The 21138-nt window shown below is 42.3% G+C and overlaps 1 protein-coding gene across 1 annotated transcript in view; it reads left to right on the forward strand.

Moving 5' to 3' along the window:
- The window catches only part of Col4a4 (collagen type IV alpha 4 chain), a 100796-nt gene that overhangs the window by 50266 nt on the left and 29392 nt on the right, over window positions 1-21138 (forward strand). The window contains exons 21-34 of the mRNA XM_059278344.1: window positions 1409-1572; window positions 4243-4315; window positions 5286-5392; window positions 5921-6104; window positions 7439-7507; window positions 9241-9348; window positions 10872-11090; window positions 11853-12014; window positions 13541-13711; window positions 14310-14453; window positions 15893-16000; window positions 16865-17046; window positions 17884-17947; window positions 19048-19122. Of these exons, the coding sequence (XP_059134327.1) occupies window positions 1409-1572; window positions 4243-4315; window positions 5286-5392; window positions 5921-6104; window positions 7439-7507; window positions 9241-9348; window positions 10872-11090; window positions 11853-12014; window positions 13541-13711; window positions 14310-14453; window positions 15893-16000; window positions 16865-17046; window positions 17884-17947; window positions 19048-19122 (1830 nt within the window). The remainder of the gene's footprint in view (window positions 1-1408; window positions 1573-4242; window positions 4316-5285; window positions 5393-5920; window positions 6105-7438; window positions 7508-9240; window positions 9349-10871; window positions 11091-11852; window positions 12015-13540; window positions 13712-14309; window positions 14454-15892; window positions 16001-16864; window positions 17047-17883; window positions 17948-19047; window positions 19123-21138) is intronic.

Here is a 21138-nt window from a genome sequence, read left to right on the forward strand (position 1 = left end):
ATTAAACATTTTAATGTAATCCAATCCAAAGACAGATCAATTTCATATTTAGATGCTGAGGGATGATGACAGGGACGATATTGAAAGGATTTCTCTACAACTAAACCATTGTGTTTGTATAAGAGGAGACAGCTTTGTGTGTACACTAAAGCACCATAATTCCTAGCACAGAGCAGAGTGGGATCTGAAATGAGGGATTTCGGGGAGTGTGCATTGGTGCTGCATCATGGCATGCACAGTGCAAAATGCACATGTTCTGTGTTCAGAAAAAAAATGCTGCAGTGGAGTTATGAGATACAGCCTGGGTGAGCGCTGGTAGAAACACACTTTCCTCTGTATGCATTCATTCTGAATTGGTTTTGGTCGCTGCCTTTCACTGTTTCCAGTGTTTTGTGACCTCCCTCAGGTAGTTATACAGCCTCACATAGAGTTGACGCCCACAGACTAAAGAGTAGGCCTTTAGAGTATAAAGGCCACACATTCTTGCTTTCAGGGGCAACTGGGCTCACAAGGTCCTCTTGTGCGGATTAGGAATTATTTGTGTTTTAATGTAGTTTCTGTCTGTGGACCTCATGTTTTCCAGGCTCACTAAAGCCCATGGCTATATCCTCCCCCCAACCCCCACCCCCACCCCACTTGAGCTTGAACACCTGAGCCAGACAGTGTGAGAGTATAAACACAAACCAATTTGACTTTCCCAAACTTTATTTTTCATACCGAAAGTCCTAATCATTAGGGAATGTTTTGTAGTGAATTAGCAATTGTAATGTGCCACTCAATCAATAATCCCTTCATGCACTGTATTTCCTTGATTATTCAGGGTCACGCCATAATTAATTTATCTATATATTTAGTGTGATTTATTTATTTTTGTTTCCTCAGTAACAGATTTTTTTTTAAAAAAGGACTTTCAATTACTCACCAGAATTTTAGGTTATGTGTGGGTGAGTTAAAGGCACAAAATGTGATTCCATTTTTTTTTTTTAGAAATTGTGTGCCCATTCCACATAGACCATGTGACAGATGCATCCACCCCAGGCCCAATGCTTCACTTCAGTCCTCACGTAACATGCTCTCACCCCACATAGACTGTCCCATCTACCCCTCCACCACACTACAGGCTTCACTCTAGGCCCAGTCATATTGTCTCATCCTACACAGACCCCATCCCGCTGCATGCTGCCCTCTAGTCTCTTACAACATGGTCTTGTTCCACATAGACCATGCCACAGACCCCGCCCTGCCGCATGCTGCACTCCAGTCACATGTCACACGGTCTCAGTTTCCTGTGATTAGAATTATGCACTACAGAATCTCTCATTTCCAGTCACACTATTCTTTGTAGTAAAAAGCTTACTGGGCGTTTTGTCGGGAGCCATGTCAAAGCTGTCTTTCTACTTCTGCCTAGGAAATGAGGGACTCTGTAACTGTCCACCTGGTCCCATGGGACCCCCTGGCCCTCCAGGACTTCCTGGAAGACAAGGAAGTAAAGGAGACTTAGGGCTTCCTGGCTGGCACGGAGAAAAGGGTGATCCAGGCCAGCCTGGTGCTGAAGGACCTCCAGGGCCACCAGTAAGTAACTCCTACTGATCGTAATCTCTTCAGTTAAACAAGACAGGCAGAGAGAATTTATTGTGTCCCTTTCTAACTTAATGTGTGATATGCAGTTTATGTTTTGAATCTAAACATCATAATGGCTAAACACTTTCTTGTATCCATCCATCTATCCATCATTCATTCATTTAACTAATTACTACTTGTTAAATGTCTACTACATCCTAGGCATGATTCTAATTTTCTAGGGACACAATAGGGACTGGAATATTATGTGCACTTCTGGAGCTTTGGAGACGACCCAGACTTTATAGTAAACACATTAGTAAATATGCAGTATTGTTATATGAGGACAGAAGGCCATGGTCATTTAATGTGGCTTGAGTAGAGAAAGTAAGTAAGCAGCAGCATAGGAGGTCCTTGGTTTCATCCTCAGCACACATGTACACACACACACACACACACACACACACACACACACACACACACAAGTGACTAGCTGTTAGGAGAGTCTGCAGAACTTGGGGCTTTGCAGGTAGGTCAGGCTTGAACCTTTGTCCTGAAGGATATGGAACAGCTTAGGGAATCTTGGGAATCATAAGAAGAGAAAGGCAATAGTCTGTTATTCATTTTAGATGGATCATCAGTTGCTCTGTGGAGAAGAGAGCACAGGTAAGTGAGGGTGCATGGAGATGAAGTGGAAGGTGGCTGAATAACTGGGGGGGGGGGAGAGCAGCAGATTGAAGAGGTGGTGCTGAGTGGTAAGAGGAAGTGCAGACTCCATCTGTCAGCCTCTAGACGTAATTGACAGGAGAGTCCAAGGACTGGCTGCTAGGTCAGATACACAATACAGGGAAAATGCAAGTACAGGATGATCTGTGCCTGAGCCCCTGGAGGAAGGCAATTGCATTGGACTAGGATGAAGGCACTGGAAACTGGGCATTGGTGGGAAATGACACAGAACTATTGGAGACATTTTAGGTTTGGGTGATAATTAGACAAATTAAAATGACAAGTGTCTGTGGGGTGATGGTCAACACAAGTCCTCGGAGGAGAGGTCTATGCTGGAGGTCTGGAAAGTCGCTTTATTGGGGTCTATGTGATGTTCAGTGCCAAAGATAACTGTGGATGACTGTGGAGAAGCCATACAGACAGAATCATACACAGGACGAAGACATCAGAGTCACTCTGGTCCGAGGGTCCTCAAACTGAATGAATGAAGGATGTCTTAGCTGCCAGGTGAACTAGTAAACTACAGTAAAAGATCCCTGAGAAACAACTCAGCATTAATCTCTCTGTCACAGTATGGTGCTCACTTGCTAAAGCACAGCCTTCTGCCTGTCTGATCCCTGCAAATAAAATCACTGCTCACAGGAATCATCCCCTGGAGGCTCTAGAGACAGCCCATTGTTCCTCTATGCTGGGGAGACCCGCAACTCAATTTTGAAGTCCCCAAGTCATTCTCCATTTCTCCTAGAAGAAGCTAACGAAAGAAAAATTCTGCTCTTAATTGAAAGTGGTGATTCAGACCGCCAGCCTTACCCTTTCCACATGTGCACGGCACACTTGCAAAGCTGCCTCAGCAGGAACCTAGACCCTTAGTGCATGGATGGTGAACAACATGCTGAAATTATTTCGTGGTTTGCATATTACAGTCCATTTTGTAACATTCAATATTTTATCATGGTCAGGTCTTTTTTGTTTGTCTTGTATGTTGCTACTTAATCGTTTAGTGACTCTAAGATACTATTGTGATTTTGTGTTGAGTTGTTTCTTAGGGCTGACTCTTTTACATTGTGGACTACTAATTTGTGCAGGGTTATTATGGGTAAGGTATTAATTCAGTTGTTCTAGGACCCAATGGGCTGACTGTATTTCTGATGCATCCTTTCTATATTACATTTATCACACTGTGCTTAGAGCTGCAGACCAGGGGGGAAAGAATCTTATTACCCGCTTCCATTAACACTACAGTCTTCCCCGGCCTCTTTCCCCATCTTTGGCTCTGTGGAAGCTCTTCTGTTACTCACCCTCCTCTTTGCTCCCACTTTCACTGATCAAAGGCTAAAATAATTTCAAATATATTTGATGATACATATTTATCCAGGATACATTTTATTTAAGTCTCAACACGAGGTACCATATCCACATAGAATCCCCATGCATCGTTTTCCCCAGCTTTTAAAAAAGATTTGTGTTTTAAAATTTTGTGTATATTTGTGACTACCTGCATGTATGTACGTGTGTCACGTACATGCCTGGTGCATGTGGAGGCCAGAAGAGAAAGCCCTTCCCCTGGAACTGGAGTTACAGGGTCTTAAGAGCCACCATGTGGGTACTGCTAGCCAAACGTGTCCTCCGTAAAAGCAGCAAGTGCTCTTAAGCACCAAGCCGTCTCTCTAGTCTTCACTCCATGATATCTTAATTGTAGTGAACTGCTAAGATAGAAGAGGCATTGATAATTTCCTGTTGACTAAGATACAAACTTTACATAGATTTTAGCACTGAAAACTCAGGGTTTTACACAATAGAACCACTCTGAAAGGCAAGAAAGGGACAAAACAAAGATTTCCAAGGCAGGATCTTTAAACAAGGGATTTAGAGGGAGGAGAAGGTGTGAGACAAATATATGAAGGACTTCCCTATCAGAATTAATCTAATGCACGTCTCCTATTTTTTTTCACCAAGGGAAAACCTGGTGCCTTGGGGCCCCCTGGCCACAAAGGGGCAAAGGGTGACATGGTCACATCAAGAGTGAAAGGTGAGTGTGACTGATCACTTAGCCCTCTGACACTTTATGAATGATCTATGGGCATCCACTTGCATTGATTTCCCCTGTGACTACAGATCAATTGATAATTTAAGACTGTTGAGATTGCCTTATGGGTATTTCCTGCCCTTCACAGAATGGTGTGACTAGTGGGTACTGAATCTCCTGCCTCTTATTTGAAAACGTAAATGTTCCTTCAGTGACATATTTGAATCTTCATTGTGGTGAACTTCAGTCTGGAGCAAAAACTCTTTTGGCGTACCTCCTGCTTGCTCACTTCATTGCAGCATCTTCTGTTAGTCAATGGCATTTAGAAGACAAATGCTTATTTTGAAGTAATTTGGAGAAATTATATAATTTATTAGACAAAACATGAAAATCTAGGTGTAGGGTTCCCATTGGAACAAACAGATCTATGGCCCTGCACGGCATCATGAAGCTTTCTTGGTATCCTTCATCTCTCATTGGTCTATGTCCATTTGCATCCACAAGCCTGTCTTTCTCTGGGCTACATGCACCAGGAATACCATGCATGAGGCAGCACTAAGTCCTTGAAATCATAGATGCTCTGTCTGCTGTATGCAAAGGAATAACTTCAGAAAGGACTGTGTAGTTAGGGCAAAAATCTAATGGTCAACACTCCCATCCACTAAAACCAGGGACAGAATGTTACATGCACTGTCACTGAATAAGGAAGTTTCCATGACATCTCTCCATAGATCACCTCTTTGATAAAATACAAAAAGGATAATTTCCCCAATAAAGAGAGCCAGTAGGTCTTGTAACTACCATTCTTCCCTTTGTTTTAGGTTTGGGTGAGTTTGGACAACTGAGTCACTCAGAAAATTTGATTAACCCTCACAGAGTGAAATACCATCATATTTAGTCTGCGTCCTTTTTTTCTCTTCTATTTAACTCCCCATGTGTGAGATCTTACAGGTCTTTTGCCTCCTTTTCCCAGGGCAAAAAGGAGAAAGAGGACATGATGGGCCACCAGGATTTCCAGGACTACGTGGACAAGATGGTCAGGATGGACGTGCTGGAGAAAGAGGGGATCCTGGCCCCCGAGTATGTACACTTCTGCTATACAATTTCATTTTCTGATATGTTCATATAAGCAAGGCAGGAAACTATAGGTCAGACTCACATGCACTAGGAATAAAGATTTGTTGTGTTTTTACCCAAAGACGTGGAGGGTGCTGGAGCCTATCTGGGTACCTTCTCATAGGGTGTAAGAAGTCAATTTCATACGAAAAACTCACTTGAGTTTTTCATTTGTGTGTGGACCTACCACTTCACTTGCTTATGTTATATATGCTGTTAGTGGTTCTGCATACAAGTTCTTATTCTGTATCTAAGGTATAATACAATTCACTTTCTGTATTGGAGGCATAGCATATGCATCCAATATCGTATGTAGGTATGTAAATATGCAAAATATGTATGTAAATATTAGAAGAACCTAAATTAATTCTTTTAAGTCACACTTGCTTCAGAGCTACTGTCTTTTGAAATCTGGGCTTTTAAACATGCAGTCTGCTTTGAGTTAATGAACTTTGAAAGATCAATAATAGGTATGTGACCTAACATTCCCAGGGTGGCCATCAGGATGCAACCCCGGGTGAGAGAGGGCCTCCCGGACTGCCAGGTCCTCCAGGGAAAGCAGGACCTGTGGGGCCTCCAGGCCTGGGATTTCCAGGCCCACCAGGAGAGAGAGGCCGACCAGGAAAGCCGGGGCGTCCAGGCATGAGGGGCTTTGATGGCATGAAGGGGCAGAGAGGTAATTTTGAATATTTGTGTGATAGAATATTAATTGAAATCATGAAAACAAAAGGGAATTTCTGCTGGGTGAAGTTATCACCTCTCTGGCAGGCTGGCCAAGTGGATTCTATCCAGGTCCTATAGAAATCTTGCGGGTTGTATGGCAACTAAAAACATAACATCACCAATATTGAGAGTGATTCTCCCAAATGCTGCTCTTTGCTGCTTTGTCTGTCACATCTAAACTACTTTTGATTAATTTTCCCCATCAACGCATAAAGTCCAGCTGTATTTAAATCACTCATATGTGTTGAAAGCATAACTTTTTAGAATCTTTTGAGATAATGTGATATATTTGAATAAAAGACACACTAGTGTTTCATTTAAAAAATTATTGCCCATGAAAACACACTTGTAAGCATTTTAGGGAGAGGAAAAATGGTGACATTTTAAGCATGTTTGACAGCTATATGAATTTCAAAAAATTACTTTCAGGGTTATGGCTGACAGAAAGAGGTTTATTTAAGATTTTTTTCTTTTGTAACTTGCATGACACCTTGGGCTATAGTATTAATAGTTTGAGGATGATATACTGTTTTGGCTCTTGTTTTGACAACACATAAAGGCAACTACCTTTGTATTTGATAAGAAGCAAGTTTGTGGTATGAGACTCCAAAAAATGTAATATAATTTTCCTTTATGTCTCACATTTTAGCTTGAAAACATATGAAGTAATAAACCATGAAGTATTGTTACAAAAGTGAAACTTTTGGGTTTAGTGGGACATGAGGACTCAGAGGCATAAGCCTTGAGTTACTTTGCCAATTATACTGGGGATGACAGAACCTTCATCACCAAGTCACTGGAAAAATGAGAGACAATTGATCTTAAGAACCTGCTCCATAGAGATCTCAAACGTGGTGGCTGTCATTAATATCCAGCACAACCTCTTCATTCATGTAGTTTCCTGGTGTCCAAACCAAGAGCAAAATCAGCTGAACTCAGTGCTGAGTCCCATGGCTTCTTCATGACCTATCAACATTTTCTATCCGTTCCCCTAGAATCTGTGGGCCTACAAACTGTCATTGATATTAATAATTTACACGTTCCCAGGTTATTAGAACCTATATGTCTTAGACACAATGCTTTTCTCATAGTGCTTATAACTACTCTAACAGCTGAGATCGGGGCTTAAGGGAAGATCTGGAAAGCTGGTCCAATGATGCCTGGACATGTCTCTCCCTCTGCATGCTACTGCACTATATGGAAAAATATCTTGAATGAGTTGTCACAGAGACTCACAGTGCATTTGATGCTCAGTTATCTACATGTCACTCTTCTTTTTCTCTCCAGGTGACACCATTTCTTGTAATGTAACCTACCCAGGGAATCCAGGCCCTCCAGGTTTTGATGGACCTCCAGGTATCACCAGCACAAAGTTCTTGTTCTACACACTTTCCAGAGTAAAAGATACAAGAAAATAAATAAGCTCACAGCAAACTCTCCCAGCCAGGGTACTTCTGAAATTAGTATAATGTCTCGAGGGAAAGGAGACTGGGAAAAACATTATGGTCATTAGCTACTGGGCCTCACCCTCTACTTTGTACGCCTTCCATGGCCTTTTCCAGACTCTGTGCAACAAAATTTACCTTGGCTTGATCACCTGCCACTTAATATCTCTGCCCTTGAGAATTTTAAAGCTATATCCTTTATCTCTTCCTGTGTCCCAAGAGTGGGAAATGTCACCTGCCTGTAGACTATGCATTCCAAGAGGGACAAGTTATCACTAGACGAGCCTGAAAAATGCTCCTGCCTCAACATTCCTTGAACACATGTCCATGCATCTATTCCATTTGAGTCAATCCCTTGTGTTTAGCTGAATCAGACTGCAAACCCATATTCATATCTTTAAAGTTTATTTAAATTAACTCTTTGAGTACCAGCATTGCTAGTAAACATGTCTTATCTTGTCCTGTACAAGGATAGAAAAGAGCTGGGCGAACTGCTCAGTCAGTAAAAATCTTGCTGTTGCAAGAATAAGGAGAACCTGAGTTCAGATCTCCAGTACCCATGCAGTGAGCTGCAAACACACACACACCTGTTCCGTCTCTTGTGTGTCTGAAGAACGATGGGACTCAGCTGATCTAGGACAGTGTGTGTTGGTGTGACCCTGGCCCCTGGACCTAGGTTAAGTTCAGATCGGCAACACTTGTTCTATTGTAAAAGGCCAGTGTGTGCTCTTTTCATGGGATTGCAGGAAGGTAAGAGGGTAGGTCAAGTCTCCCAGGATCACCTCACACCTCAGATCGCATCATGCAATTCAGACCTCACTGGCCCAAGTAGTTTCAAAAATCTCTTATATAACTATGTTCATATATATATGTATATACATATATATCCATATATGTATGTGTGTGTATGTATGGCTAAAGCCAGTCATGTGGTTAAGCTCCAGCTCAAAAAACAGGGTAGTAATTCCGCTCATCACAATGCAGCTGTGAGAGTGTGGAGACATAACTGCATCTGTAGAGTGATGAACTGCTGGTTGGTTCATTGAATATTCATTTCCTCCTTACTGTTACCTTCCTGGGGATGAACGGAAAACTTTGATTGCTTGCCAGCAGTGTTAGCTTACAGAAAGTAAGTTTCCAATGCTCTATACTCATGCAGTTCACAATTCACAATTTCCTCCATGTTAGCTGACCTCACTTAGGAGGAAATCAGAGATTTAAGGGAAAATCTTGATGACCTTAGCTTCTGCTCTATATAACTTAGGGCTCCTTTTGTGCTTTCTCAGCAGGGTGGGCTCTGGTCACCACCTTGTCCTCCTAAAGAACAGGCTAGGCCTGTGGGTCTGTGTTTCAGACCTGCCATGGAAGGCACTAAAATGTATGTGAATGACGGTCTATGTGTGAAAAGCTCTCAGGAGGAAATCCCCCTAGTACAGATTCTGAGGAAAGTTACCCTGAAACACTTAACCTGGAACAATGGCTACAGAATGCTTCTGTAAACCATGATGGAAAGCATTTTTATTTCCATAAAGTTGACATACTCCAAAAGACAACTAACACAGACATTTCAAAATCTCTTTTTTGCTCTTCCTATTTGGCTCGTTTCTGTGCAATTGAATCTTTGTTTTATTTGTTCATGTTTAGGTCCGAAGGGGTTTCCGGGTCCCCCAGGTGCTCCTGGTATGAGATGTCCAGATGGGCAGAAAGGTCGGCAGGGCAAACCAGGAATGCCTGGAATTCCAGGTCCACCAGGTAAGTGAAGGCTTTCTCTGCTTTGGGAACATTTGTGTCAAGAACTTTTACATATTCCTAAAGATGGGCACCCTTAAGGAGGTGGCAGGGGATCTGGAGACAATGGAGGAATTGTTCTCTGGGGGGACTCAGAACTCAGCTGTGCTGTGACAACTTGTAGATGCAGCTGAGATGCCTTCCAGGGGGGAATCCTTAGCTGTCGGCAATCATTGTGTAGTTGGAACCACAGTCCAAAGCAGGGTCTGCCTGAGGAAGAAAGTGGTCAGGAGGCTGGGTATAGCGGGACTCACCTGTAACCCCAGGACTCCAGATGTGGAAGGAGGAGAATCTTCTTGAGTTTCAGGCTGTCCTGGTGTGGTGATATTTTATTTGTGCTGAAATGTGGTGGTATTTTATCTGTGCTTTGACAAATAAAGTTTGCCTGGAGATCAAGGGGGAAAGGCCAGCCATTTTAAGTAAACAAAGTCAGGCAGCACAAGCCCTTAATCCAATCGCTTAGCAGGTAAGGTCTCTGTGTGTTCAAGGCCATACTAGGGAACAGAGCCAAGCATGGTGACACACACCTTTAATCCCAGTACCAACCATAGTGACCTGGAGGTCTATACAGACAGGTAGTGACAAGGAAATGAGGTAGTTGGGCTAACAGCTAATGAGAGGGCAGATAATCAAGGCATATAAAGGCGTGGGTAGACAGGAAGGAACTCGAATTTGGAAGCTGCAGAATTGGTGAGGTAAGGTTGGCTGGTGGCTTTTCCTATTTTCCTGATCTCTAAGGCTTTCACCGCTATATTTGGCTCTCTGTGTTTTTTATTTAATAAGACCATTTAGAAATTTGTCTACATGCCAGCCCACCATCCAGGGAGCAGCATGTAATGGCATACAGGTAAAGCCACAGAACACGTGGCAACATATAAATTAACAGAAACGGGCTGAGTTTAAGTGCAAGAGCTAGTCAGTAGTAAGCCTGAGCTAATAGCTGAGCTGTTATAAATAATATTAAGCCTCTGTGTGATTATTTTATTAAAGGCTGAGGGACTGTGGATGAGAGATTTGTCCTGACCCTGGGCCAGGCAGGATACAGAAAAACTTCCAGCTACAATCCTGGGATGTGTACAATGGTTCAGGGCAGCTTAGGCTACATAGTGAATATGAACAAATAAGTGTAAAAAAAAATTGTTTACGGGTATGGCAGGATGGCCCAGTGAGTAAAATTTGCTTGCTACCAAGCCCAATGACTGAGTTCCATCCATGGAACTCTCACAAGTTGTCCTCTGACCTCCATGTGTGTGCCTGCCTGCCTCCACAAATAAATAAATAAATTTTAAAAGACAAAACAGCAGTGAAAAATCACAATTGGTATCATTTATAGAGTGGCAAAAGAGTATTACCTCTCAAGTCTCAAAAGTCATAGAAATGTTACCTGTTAGGTACCTCTTAATTGTGCCTGTGGTTTTCAAAGTATTGTCCTTATATTGTTGGATCTATATTTGTACATATAGCAGTCTGTTATTGTTGTTAAATAGGATTTCGTGGTGACACAGGAGATCCAGGAATCGGAGGTGAAAAGGGGACCTCCCCTATTGGACCCCCAGGTCCACCTGGGTCTCCTGGAGTAGATGGCCAGAAAGGAATCCCAGGAGACCCTGCATTTGGTGACCCAGGACCCCCTGGAGATAGGGGTCTTCCAGGAGTGCCAGGCATGAAAGGGCACAAAGGTTACCCAGGATGCCCAGGGGCTGAAGGTATGAGGTCTTTGCTCTCTCTTTGTTATAGGATGTCTCTTCAGCTTTGGCCAGATCCCAAAAGAATGTTTACATTGTTATACATTATGCAGTGAATGCATGTACATTTCATGATTACAAATAGGCACTGATCACATCAAATGAACCTGAACCCCCTTGGTTGCCTGTGTACTTTATGGCTTGTTTGCAAATGTAAGGCCACAGTGGCTTAGTCCACTCAGCTCTATCCAGGCGATGTATTTGCTCCAAAAGCCTCCAATAGCAAGGGCTAATTAGTCACTGCTAATGCCAGACTGAGGGAGTTCAGTACAGACTATGTGAGGTCAAGCCACTCAGGGGCTTAGCAGGGAGGCTTGGGCTTAGCAGGCTCCATGGAAGTCCAGTAGAAATTTGGAAGAGTAACTGATAAGACCTCTCACCCAATGCGCATCTTATGCAGCACACACTGGGTGCATCTTATGTATCTGGGTGTAAATCTGCTGCAGAGGAGGAGGATGGTAGAATGAGGAAAGCCTATGGTCTCTTGTTTGCCTAGGTCACCTCTTTGTCATCCGTACACTTATCAAGCAGCTCACTTAGCAAGGCATGGTTTACACACTCTTGTACCTGTATCTATGATATGAAAATCCATTCCACATATTAGCTCAGGGAGCCCAGAGTCAGAATCAAATTGTTGATTTCTAGAATTGATATGCATGAGTGATGTTATAGGCTGTCTATAAAGTGTTAACTTATGAATGTCCCAATGCATCATCATTTCAGGGCCACCTGGCATGCCCGGATCTCCAGGTCTCAAAGGTCCCAAAGGCAGAGAAGGAAGTCCTGGGTTTCCAGGGATCCCAGGACCCCCTGGCCATTCCTGTGAAAGAGGTGCTCCAGGGATCCCAGGCCAACCAGGACTTCCTGGACCTCCCGGTAATCCAGGTAAGTGCCAGCAGGTGTCAAAACGTGAAGCGTCTGGGCATTGCCTACTTACAGTCAGGAAGCTTGCCTCTTGTTTATGTATGGATGTCTGGAGAAACAAGTGTATGAAGTCAGAGACAAAGAAACTTTTATTCATGAGTTTCAGATTGGTCTGTATCATTTCCCCAAATTCTAGTCAAGTAACATGTACAGAACTGGCTAGAGGCTGCATGCATTATATGCAAGTTTAGGAACCACCACTTCTTAGCAGTCTTCAAGCAGGCCTGCTTCCCATCCTGAGGAAAGTGGAGCATCATCTGTCAAAGTCATTCCTGCAAATGTGGCTTTGGGAGATGTCCCAGGTGAAGGTCAGGACCTTGCATTCTTGGAACAAGAGTGAATGTGTATCTTCTCACAAAGGTGCTCAGGGGCTTCTCTAGTACCCTGGGCCAACTATAACAAAATGCCTTTAAATGAGTAATTTATGAGCAACAGGAGTCCAAAATCAAGATCTGGGGAGGACCTCTTCCACATTGATGACACCTTCTAATGTCCTCACACAAATACCACAGACCTCTCTTATGTTCACACTTAATCATTTTCAAAACTCTCTGCTTCTTAATCCTCTCACATTGGTGGTTAAGATTCAGCATAACAACTCTGGGGAGACACATTCAGCCCATAGTAGGAGCTTTCTCTGGTAGGCTCCTCATTTCGTTGCTGGGGTCCTTCACTCTGTAACGTATCTGCTGCTGCTTGTATCCCAATGCAAGATGCCCACTTAAAAAGCCAGGCAAGTTTGGGACAGAATTTACTACTACAGCCTCATCTCAAACACCATTTATTTTGGCTATTCTGATTTGTACAAATCTGTCATCATAGTTAACAGTGTAACTGAAGTTCACTGGGGCAAAGGTTCAGAAAGTACTCACAATCAACAACTTCAACTTTCTCCTCCTCCTCCTCCTTAGTCCACCTCCTTCTCCTCCTCCTTTGTCCTCCTCCTCCTCCTCTTTTGTCCTCCTCCTCTTCTTTCTTCTTCTTCTTCTTCTTCTTCTTCTTCTTCTTCTTCTTCTTCTTCTTCTTCTTCTTCTTCTTCTTCTTCTTCTTCTTCTTCTTCTTCTTCTCCCCCTCCTCCTCCTTCTCCTCTTCCTCTTCTTCTCCTCCTCTTCCTCCTCCCCCTTCTCTATCTTCTTTCTCTTCCTCCTCCTCCTCTTCTTCTCTTTCTAGAGCACATATAAGAACAGTTTTTTGTTTTCATCTCTGTGTCTTCGTATTTTCAAAAAGAGAAAAACAGTAAATCTTCATTCATTCTTAAAAGGGAAGAAGTATTCAGATGATCTCTGCCCCCCTTCTTATAACATCCAGAAAAATATATTCTTAGGCAGATACAAAGTTGCCCATCACTTTAGCTGATAAATATTATTTTGTTCTTTTTTAATGTGCTACGGGTACATCATTTAAGCTCTGTAGAGTGTGTTTTTTCTGTGAATGTTTGAAGAAAGTTTTAAGTTTTCCAGCTTCATGGTTGTTGTGCTTTGTTTCAGGGGCCCCAGGTTGGAAAGGCCAGCCAGGAGACATGGGGCCTTCTGGGCCAGCGGGGATGAAGGGCCTCCCTGGCCTCCCAGGCCTCCCAGGAGCAGATGGTCTCCGAGGGCCTCCTGGGATCCCAGGCCCCACTGGGGAAAGTGGCCTACCTGGCCTTCCAGGCCCAAAGGGTGAGTAGTGCTCTCCCAATAATTCTCCCAGTTTTATAAACTCAAAATCAACTGTCAAACCAAACTGGTTAGGCAAGACTTACACTAATAGAATGTATTAATTAGCTTAACTTTGCCCTCCCCTTTCAGATGTAGCCTTTATTCTCCGTGTTATCTTTTTTAGTGACAGATGTTCTGATGTAAGAAAATTATCGATAGGCTTGCGGGGCGGGGGGCAGGGAGGGATATTGGGTTGGGTTCACAGGATGAGGATATTTAAGCTCGCTAGACCAGGCAGCACCAGTGATATCATCAGGGAAGGGCTAACACATTTCACTTTGGATAGGCCCTCTGTCCTCATCCTTTTTCTTGGTGCTCTTAAAACATGATGGGCTCAGGACCCCCAAACAATAGCATTTTCATGTTACATCTTTAGGATAAGGAAATAGGAGTGGGTGGAAGAACACAGATGTTTAAGACCATAGTCAGGTTCAAATTAATGATTTCCTTTCAGCATAAAGTGTTGGGCAGGAATTTGTATCACTGAATGACCAGGGACATGAAAGAACCATGGTAGCCTTAAGGTGTTTCCCTAAACTTCATGTTCTCATTTTATCAGGACACCCAGGGCTGCCTGGCTACCCTGGTTTTCCAGGAGAGAGAGGAAGGTCAGGCCCGGATGGACAAGCTGGAAGAAAGGGAGAAATCGGAGAGAAGGGCTGGCCTGGCTTGCGGGGAGACCTGGGAGAGAGAGGTGCCAAAGGCAAGTGGGTTTAACAACTGGGGGGAGGGGCTGCATGACCTCATTCCCAGTGTTGGATCAAATGCGATTAGTTTGTCTCAGGATTTCTTTGGTTCTGTGATATCTTAGGAATTCATTTGCCTTGGCTTTCAATCTTAGTACATGTAAGGAAGGTAAATAAATCAGTCTAATGTTGGAGATGCTAACAAGAGGTCCTGAATGCATTGATTTATAGACATGGGGCTTCAGAGACCTCGCTGTCCTGGTGGTCATCATCTGTAAACAATGTTTCAGGCATTGGAGGCCAAATGGCCTCTGTGACAATAATACACCTTGGCCTTGGCACCTGAAAACCACCAGATGTGACAATATACAAACAAGATAAAATTAAAAGTTGGAACAGAATTTTAGTTGTGGACAATGAAATTTGATTTGCATATAATTTTCACAAGTACTTAATTTTCATAAAATATTGTTTGGGGTTTTATGTTTTGAATCCTGCCCCTCCTAACCATTTACAGCATAGATGTTTCCTGTGGCCTCTCAGCTGTGGCTACAGGAGAGAATATAGCATTTCTAACAATAAAATCAATGCTCAACAGCCTTTACAAGAAATTTTTTCAATTCTTAAAGCTCTTGGGCAAAATAGCCTCCAATTTTATTCAAATGACCTTTTCTTCTCAGTTTTTTGATTCTCTAGTTTTTTGTTTGTTTGTTTGCTTGTTCTATTAGCTTATAAAAACTATTTACATGAATTAAGGAATTTAAAGTGGTAAAGATCAAAAATCTCTTTGCTACATAAAAACTGATATTTGCAGAAAAGTCATGTTATTCTATTAAAGGCACTCCACTGAGAATTAAAAATTGCATCAATGCTACCATTGCAGTTTTTAAACTCCCCCCAAATGCTCCCTGAGGAGAATCCCAGCACTAACAGTATCTGCCGACCACAGTTGTGTAAATACGTCCCCAGCACTAAAAGCACTCTCACTATTGCTGACGTCACACTACTAATGCTACAGCCATTGGTTCACAAGAATTCCCTTTTAACAAGAAACTCTCATTATGTTGGTCTACTAAGCCTATCTCAGCACAGTGCTTGGTTGGGACAGTATTCCCAAATATGCTGGGAAATGTGACATAGTCCCTACTTTTTGGCAGTCCGTATATAGAGAACCAGGTTGAAATATGTGTTTGTTCTTTTAATGTAAAGAGCAGAAAAAAAAGGGTGGTGAGGGAGAAAGGTATGGATCACTGGACGTGGGCTATGGATGATTCAGATGCTACAGGATAAGTAAACAGTCTTGTGGATTATAACATTACAAATGTCTTAACTCCCTGAGGATCCTGAGATATTTGGGTTGAATATAGCAAGCTTACTGAGTGCACCAACTACATCCCTGTCCCAGGGGTGTAGCATGTATGTGTTTGTGTTTATCTCATATAAGTCACATTTACAGGAGCCAGAGGACCTCCCGGTGATGCAGGAGAAGCAGCCATCATTTCCCAAAAGGGGGAGCCCGGGGACACTGGTCCTCCAGGAGATGATGGGTTCCCAGGACAGAGAGGTAAATGCTGGAGGTTTTTCAACCTTATCAAATAGGTTGGTATTTTATAGATCATTCAGGTAAGCCAGCATATTAGGCAACTTTCCCTCCAACAAGGAATTAGGAAAAGTCATTTCTTAAATGTAATTGTGCCCTGTTAAATTTTCCAGTAATACTTTGGCTTTTCCGTGCTAAAAATAGTTGGAGTTTATATGTATTTATAGATTTTGATATTCCAAACTAGGACTAACATAAGCTATACATAAATTACTGGCTCCAGGCTTAAAGCCCCTCTGTTTAGGGAAGCTGGTATGAATATCTGGGCCTGCCTATGTCATTTTAACCAGTCCCTCTCTAACAAGAGAGTATATAAATCACCTATGGATCTTGTTTAAATAAAGATCCTGAATCTACAGATCTGGGGTTACCAGGGGCCATATTTTTCTAAAAAGCATTCCTATGACATGCTGCTCGTCCTCTGAAACATGGCAGGGCAAGGATTTTGACAACTTAATTTGTATTCTTTCTCAAGTTCAAGGTTAATCTGCTTGGGTTATATCCTGGATTTCTCTTTAGCTAGCCATTAGGAGAAAATGTTTCAACTTCTCTGGGCTGAATTCTTCTTCATTTGTAAGGTGTGCATGCTCGAGCAAATGACTTTGCCTGCCCCCTCCTTCCACCCATGGCCTCATGTCTATTCTTGGCAGCTTCTTTCACAGTGAGGTTGCCAAAGACAGAAACCACAGAGATGTGGCTTTGAACAGAAGCCAACACCCCCAATTTCACTGGCTTCATCTTTTGCAAGTAGAACTGAGCCATTCAGAACTATCTGCACTCAGTCTGAGACTTCAGCCAAGGGGTTTGTAACACTTCCGACCTCAACAGGTGATAAAGGAAGCCCAGGGATGCAAGGGGGAAGAGGAGATCCCGGAAGAGATGGACCACCTGGACTGCACAGGGGACCGCCTGGGACACATGGGCATCCTGGTCCTCCAGGCCCCCCTGGCCCTCCAGGTTCACCTGGACTAAAAGGAGTCATTGGTTTTCCAGGATTTCCAGGTGACCAGGTGAGGAGCTGCTCCTAGAAGAGGGAAGAAATAAACTTTTTCTGCTCTCAGGAGCCCACAAAAATTCAGAATTTGCCGGTATGTGCCCCTGTCATATACTGGTTATTTGAGAGTAAGAGGTAGCATGAAGAAAGAAAGGAGCCTTCCAGAAGGTTATGGCATAACGGAAATTTCCAACTAGTGCTCAAAACTGGCTGTCCTGCTGTAGATGAGCAAGTCATGTGATTCACACATTCCAGCCCAGGGTTAAATAACTCATAGAGACTTACCTCTTGGTATTGCATTGTTTCAAAAAACCATCCTGAATACTACCCAAATTTTGTTTTCTAAGCCTTTCCATCTGTTTGAAGATTTCATATATTTTACTTAAAATGTACTTGGCCTTCATAATCATGAGTAACATTCCCCTTGAGAAATCAGAAAATATGATGTAGTAACTTGTACCATAATTCTGGAAAATGTATAAAGTAGTTGGCTTTCCATTTCTTGGAATAAAATGGATTTTTAAAATTTATGCTACAATACAACTTTCAATATTTTATTTTATGTCAACTGGTTTGATCAAACTGTAAATTCAAATGTATGATATGGTTACTCTCTGGTAATCATATATAGAGAATTCTATGATTCTTGCTGAGATGGATAGCTCTAATTCTGTAGGGGTGTCACCAGCTTGTAAAACATAGACACAGTTAGTAGTATGCTTAAAGGGCATTAACAATTTCCTTTACCATTACCAATTACAAACACCAAATTGGTTTCAGAAAGCGATAGCATGTTTATGCCATTGCATGGAAAACCCAACTAGGGTCTTATTTTTGTTCCGTTAATTGCCAGGGTGATCCAGGTCCTCCAGGGCCCCCTGGACTCCCAGGAGATGACGGAGCAAGAGGACCTAAAGGTATGGCTTGGAAAATGTTCACAGCTGTCAAATTCAGAGTTCTGAGAATTGTAACCCTGCAAGAGAGCTTCTGTGTTGCGACAAAATACATCACACAAGTTAGAACTCAGCAACAACTCTTATCAACAGTGGAACACTGAAGCTTCAAAGGGTTCTCATTTTCCAACCAGGGCCAAAGGTACCTGCAAAGGGGTACAGCATGCCTGTGGGCTCATCACGACTTCCTCTCCATGAAAGTCTCAGAAGCTGTCCATGTAGTGACCACAGCTTCCCAAATTACAGCCGATACAACTGGCCAGATCCACATCTCTAGAAAGTGTCCACTTTGACTCAGAAACCCCATGTTCCATAGGAACCAGTCACTCATTTAAGGATTTCCTCTGTTCAGCTATTGGGATTCTACTTATAAGAGTCACAGAACATAAGTCTCCACCAGATGTTAATTGTTTACTTCAGAATTCTCAAGCCAGATGTAACTTATAAATGAATTATTTTTATCCTTAATTAAAGATAAGAAGTGTCTTTTTTTCCCTAAAGGGCCATATCAAAAGTTTTTTTTTTAAACTTTGTTGGGCATATAGTCTCAACCACAACTACTCAGACACATCCCAATAAAACTTTATTTGTAAAATAGCTGCAGGCTGGCCCAAAAGGTCTGAGCCTATCTTGTGCTTATAGCCATATTGTCTTGTAAACACAACTGAAATTGTACTCCTAACAAGTCAATATCCTTAAAAAAAGAGAAGTTTTATTTACCCTTTGGACAGACAAATAAGCAAATAAACTGAAATCATAGTACCTTAAATGTTTGTGTACAACATTCAAAAGTTTGACTGTTTTGATAACCTCTACAGACAGCAGGCATTCACAAGGCATACATACACACTTGCAGGCCAAACACTCATACACTTTTTAAAATAATAAATCACATCTTCCATCTATACTTCCATTGTTCTTCTTTAGGAACAAAAATAGTTTTTAAAAGCACCCCCCAAAAAAAACTGGAAACTAGATTATAAAGACAAATACCATGGAAGTTACTTCTATGAGACCAAACAATGTTTTCCTAACTAATGCTTTTGGTATTGTGTCACTCACAGGAGACAAAGGTGACCCTGCCAGTCAGTGTGGTCCACCTGGTCCGAAGGGTGAGCCAGGTAGCCCTGGATGCCAAGGTATAGATCCACATTTTTCCTATTATAAGAAAGAAGACTTACTTTGAAACACAATGTAATTACTTTTACAGTTATCACTGGGAATGATCCTATCAATATTTTCTTTGCCATTTGCCCATTAATGTATGTCTCAAAATAATTCTGTGTGGCATTGTTGTATCAGCCTTCACCCAGAAGTATACCAGGACTAGGCACTAGGGATTCTCAATCTATTCTCACAATGGCCCCTGTGACCAATGTCATTGGCAAAGCAATACACTCCCTTCTGCATATTCATATTGAATACTCAAATATTCAAAGTGAATATTCAAAATAAATATTCAGGCAATTAAAAGTCAGATTATCTTGCCACCTCTGTCATTTAAGATGGCCAAAGTTATACTGGAAGCCGCCTTTCTCCCACTGATAGCAAGGAGCATACAAGTAAATGGGGTGAGTTCAAATTCGCACTTTGGTTTGGGCCCTGTAGAAACATGCACCAATGTTTAAAATATGCTCGCTCCTTAACAGAGGAATTCTTCTGCTAGGAGCATATCTGAAGTTAATAATCAGGAAATTACAAAAAGATACACACACAGGGGTGTACACTGCATGGACAGAGTGAATGTCTACCTACAGATGGCTGGTGAAGTCACTTATGCCCGAGTGCAATCAGTCGATGATGGTTAGACTTAAATCTAGGCTTGGATTGATATAGTTTCCTTGTAAATTAAGACTTTGTATTTAGAATGCCATTGTCACATTTTGCTTTCTATTGCTGTGACAAACACTGTAACCAAAAGGAACTTGAGGAGGAAAGGATTGATTTCATCTTATGACTCGTAGTTCTTCATGAAAATAAGTCAGGGTAGGAACGCAAGGCAGGAACCTGGAGGCAGGCACTGAAGCACAGGCCGTGGAGAAATGCAGCTTACTGGCTTAGCCTGCTTTCTCATACAATTCAGGGCCACCTGCCCAGGGGTAGCACCACCCACAGCGGTCTGGGTTCTCCCACATCAATCATCAATCAAGAAAATGCCCCCACAGAGTTGCCTACAGACCAATCCGATGAAGACTCGTTCTCAATTGAAATGTCCTCGTCCTAGATGACAGAAAAACCTAACCAGGACATCCAGGCATCACCTTGAAGTTCCATTTGGGAGGAGCGGCCATGTTTTGTTTCCCCAGATAGAGTGTCTGATCAGAACATCAAAAGAAAGTCACTTGTACACTGAAAACGCCACACACAGCTTCAGCATGGCTGACTTCACTATTGCGAAGTCAACCAAACGGTCAGACATGTTCTTGTGCTTATGGGTGGGTTTTTTTCTGTCATAAACCCTGATGATATAAAAATTTCCAGGCTCAAAGTAGCACAAACTGGGGGCATTTAATGTAACCTAGTATCTTAAGTTGAAAACCATAAGTCTGAGGTTAATTTATACCCGAGTCAGGCTTTTCCAGAGAATCTGCCTTGCCCTGCGTGATCTGGTGTCCTGTGATCATCAGTGTTTAAATTGCTCTGGTTTCTTATTTGCCATGGATTCAGCTTAGAGTTTTTTTTTTTTTTTTTTTCTGTGATTCATCAGCACAGAGTTTAGATATTCTATTTTCCTTGGCTAGGAATCCCTGCACTGTACTAGAGTGAACTCGGTGAGGATGTATAGAGCATAGCTTGATCCAGGATTATGTAAGATTATACTGGGTCAACCCTAATCCCATCCATCCACTTCAACTCCAAGGGAAATACAGTGCAAATTGCTCCTGAAATTCTGCTCTTAACATGACCATAACTCTGGGATGCAGTTGTGAATACCTGCTTCGGCAACTGGAGCTGACATTGATGATGTCATGTGTCCCTTGCAGGAACGTGTTTGGAATCAATTAGGTAACAGAGCAGGGTTAGAAGACAGTAAATTTAATCAGTTAACAGGAACAAGCATCGGTTAGTGTAGTGTTCTAATGAATACTATCCCCCTATGGATTTGGAGATACAAAGAAGTATATTTTATTTGAAGATTCAGCCTTTGAGGTTTC

The sequence above is a fragment of the Peromyscus eremicus genome, chromosome 13 (genome assembly GCF_949786415.1).
Source record: "Peromyscus eremicus chromosome 13, PerEre_H2_v1, whole genome shotgun sequence".
Taxonomy (NCBI): Eukaryota; Metazoa; Chordata; class Mammalia; order Rodentia; family Cricetidae; genus Peromyscus; species Peromyscus eremicus.